Consider the following 3,446-nt stretch of genomic DNA (forward strand, 5'->3'; position numbering starts at 1 on the left):
GGATCTATTCAAATTCAAGGGTTCAACGGCGATGACTGTTGTTCTAGGGCGTTGGTCCTTAGGGGCACGTGCATGAAGATTTTCCGCCTGTCATCGACAAGGCCAAGCTGGTTCCGGTGGCGGAGCGGCGCCAACGACACGCCAGTGGCTCATTCTTGCGGCGGTAGTTCGTTTGATGGTCTTGAAATTCCAATGTAATTTTTATTATGTTTGGGATGCTTTGTATCTTTGATGAACTTTGCTGACCTGGATCATTTTGAAGAGTGAACCGAGGGAGTAGAAAATAAGTTTGGCATGGATCGCGGCAAACCGCTGCCACATGGACGCGGGCTTCATCTCCTCCACTGCTCCATCCAATGTCTAAAAAATGTCTATCTAGTTTAGCTCGGCGAGGCAATGGCAACGCAGCGTCCGCTATCCAGTGGCCTCCACGACGCGCTCGCTCTCACCACAGCTCCTCCTCCACCACGCCTGGCCATGCTCGCTCCGCCCAACTCGCAGATGCTCACCTCCTCGCTCCCGCCTCCCACCCTCCCGGCCCCAGGCTCCAAGCCTGCCACCAAGCCCAAACCCGCCGCGGCCGCCTCCGTCTCCGCCGCGGCCACGGCCCCCCTCGACGCAGGCGGGAGCGGCCGCCTGTCCGCGCTCATCCGCTCCCTCTGCGCCGCCGGCCGCACCACCGACGCCGCGCGCGCGCTGGACACGGCCGGCGACGCGGCCGGCATCGTCGCCTACAACGCCATGGTCGCCGGGTACTGCCGCGCCGGCCAGGTCGCCGCCGCGCGCCGCCTCGCGGCCGCCGTCCCGGTCCCGCCCAACGCCTACACCTACTTCCCCATCGTGCGCGGCCTCTGCGCGCGGGGACTGATCGCCGACGCGCTCACGGTGCTCGACGAAATGTCCCTCAGGGGCTGCGCGGCCACCCCGCCCATGTCCCACGTCATCTTGGAGGCCGCGTGCAGGGGCGGCGGGTTCAGGAGCGCCGTGAGGGCTCTCGAGGCGCTGCATGCCAGGGGCTGCACGCTGGACTCCGGCAACTGCAACCTGGTCGTCAACGCCATCTGCGAGCAAGGGTGCGTGGACGAGGGGGTGGAGCTGCTGAGGAAGCTGCCGTCCTTTGGCTGCGAGCCGGACATTGTTAGCTATAACGCGGTGCTCAAGGGCCTGTGTATGGCCAAGAGATGGGAGGACGTGGAGGAGCTCATGCACGAGATGGTTAGGGTGGATTGCCCGCCCAATGTCGCCACTTTCAATACCCTCATTGCTTATTTGTGCAGGAACGGGTTGTATGAGCAGGTGCATGAGGCCCTTTCGCAGATGTCACAGCATGGGTGCACACCGGACTTAAGGATGTACGCGACCATCATCGACGGGATTTGCAAGGACGGGCATCACGAGGTTGCAAACGATATTTTGAGCAGGATGCCTTCTTATGGTCTCAAGCCCAATGTTGTCTGCTACAACACTGTCTTGAAGGGTCTATGCAGTGCTGAGCGGTGGGAGGAAGCTGAGGACTTGCTTGCTGAGATGTTTCAGAAGGATTGCCCCCTTGATGACGTGACATTCAATATACTCGTCGATTTCTTCTGCCAAAATGGGTTGGTCGACAGGGTAATTGAACTTCTTGAGCAGATGTTGGAGTACGGTTGCATGCCGGATGTCATCACATACACTACGGTAATCAATGGCTTTTGCAAAGAAGGGCTTGTTGACGAAGCTGTCATGCTTTTAAAAAGTATGTCAACCTGTGGATGCAAGCCGAATACCATAAGCTATACTATTGTGTTGAAAGGTTTGTGCAGAGCCGAGCGGTGGGTGGATGCCGAGGAGCTCATCTCGCATATGATTCAACAAGGCTGTCTTCCGAATCCTGTTACATTCAACACTCTCATCAATTTCCTGTGCAAAAAGGGATTGGTGGAGCAGGCAATTGAACTTCTTAAGCAGATGTTAGTGAATGGGTGCAGTCCTGACCTTATTAGCTACAGCACAGTGATTGATGGACTTGGTAAAGCTGGTAAGACGGAGGAAGCATTGGAGCTGCTAAATGTTATGATCAGCAAAGGGATCACCCCAAATGCGATAATTTATTCATCAATGGCATCTGCTCTGTCTAGAGAAGGTAGAACCGACAAGGTTATTCAGATGTTTGACAGGATCCAAGATGCCACAGTGAGGTCTGATGCAGTGCTTTACAATGCTGTCATTTCTTCGCTTTGCAAAAGATGGGAAACTGATCGTGCCATTGATTTTTTTGCCTACATGGTGTCAAGTGGGTGCATGCCCAACGAATCAACCTACACTATACTTATTAGAGGTTTAGCTAGTGAAGGATTGGTAAGGGAGGCACAAGATTTGTTGAGTGAACTGTGCTCAAGAAGAGCTGTAAGAAAGCACTTGGTGAGACATTTTGGTATTGTTTGAACCAACAGCCCTTACCGCCAGATGTTGTTGGAAGGAGGAGATTATTGTGGTGGCGTTGGCAGGATGGATTTGCCTACTTGAAGCTTCAGCAGCTCATGAAGATTGGTAGGTGAAACCATGAAAGCTTGTAGGTTGCCTTTTTTGCCATGTATATGATGTAGTGCCTTCTAATTGTAGTTTCTGATAGGTCAAAGGTGGATAGTTAAGTTATACATACGGAGCTATTTTTTCAATGAATTCTTATTGCGGGTACCAGTAGGCTATAACATTAGCTGCACCTACTTGTTCATAGCCTGTTAGAACTTAGAAATGTTAATCTGATGCAGCAACTGCCTAGTGTTTAGTTGTTTTAATAAACGTTACAGATACATAAGAAGAATTATTTCTTGTCTGTTCCAATTGGATTCTAACCAATCCTTTTTTTTTGCGCAAAACCAATCCTTTCTTTAACGGAAATGCTGTGAGAAAAACATAACTAAATGTACTAAATAACTACACGTAAAATATCCATGTAAGAAAGATAAAAATAAATAAAATAAGAGGGATCCTAACTGATATAAAATGCATGCCTAACTGTTTGTTCATGTACTACCTCTGTTTCTAAATATATGACATTTTGGCAGTTTAACTGAACTACCAAAACGTCTTATATTTAGGAACGGAGGGAGTATATGTACATGCCTTAGCATTGCCATAGCAATTGTATCTGTAATGGGAACTAGTTGTAATTTCTACCGGCTAAACTTCTCAAATTCTAATTGCTAAACTTGGCCTAATCATCGGTGGATTCAGTTTAATTTCAGCCTCCTTTCGGCGCATTAACATCTACGGGGCAACATAAACCCTTCATGGGAGCTCAGTTGTAATCTCTACCGGTTCATAAATTTGCCTTGCTGATAGATTTAGGAGAACATTGTGGAAGGGACACTGTAAAGTTAATCATCTAACTTCCCGACCGGTCACCCATCCCTCTCACTACTCTAGCCCGAGCACACTTAACTTTCGAGTTCTATTCTCCTTCG

General features: G+C 50.1%; 1 protein-coding gene across 1 annotated transcript; it reads left to right on the top strand.

Moving 5' to 3' along the window:
• The first annotated feature begins 320 nt into the window (after positions 1-320).
• LOC125552839 (uncharacterized) lies at positions 321-2,690 on the top strand. Its single transcript, XM_048716532.2, has one exon. The coding sequence runs from the start codon at positions 397-399 to the stop codon at positions 2,422-2,424; it is 2,028 nt and encodes a 675-aa protein (XP_048572489.2). The 5' UTR covers positions 321-396; the 3' UTR covers positions 2,425-2,690.
• Positions 2,691-3,446: the final 756 nt, after the last annotated feature.

The sequence above is a fragment of the Triticum urartu genome, chromosome 4A (assembly GCF_056163025.1).
Source record: "Triticum urartu cultivar PI428250 chromosome 4A, HENAU_Tu73, whole genome shotgun sequence".
NCBI classification, from domain to species: Eukaryota; Viridiplantae; Streptophyta; class Magnoliopsida; order Poales; family Poaceae; genus Triticum; species Triticum urartu.

Excerpts from the sequence above, each read along its gene's own strand:
- LOC125552839 (XM_048716532.2), top strand. The coding sequence starts at position 397 with ATGGCAACGCAGCGTCCGCTATCCAGTGGCCTCCACGACGCGCTCGCT.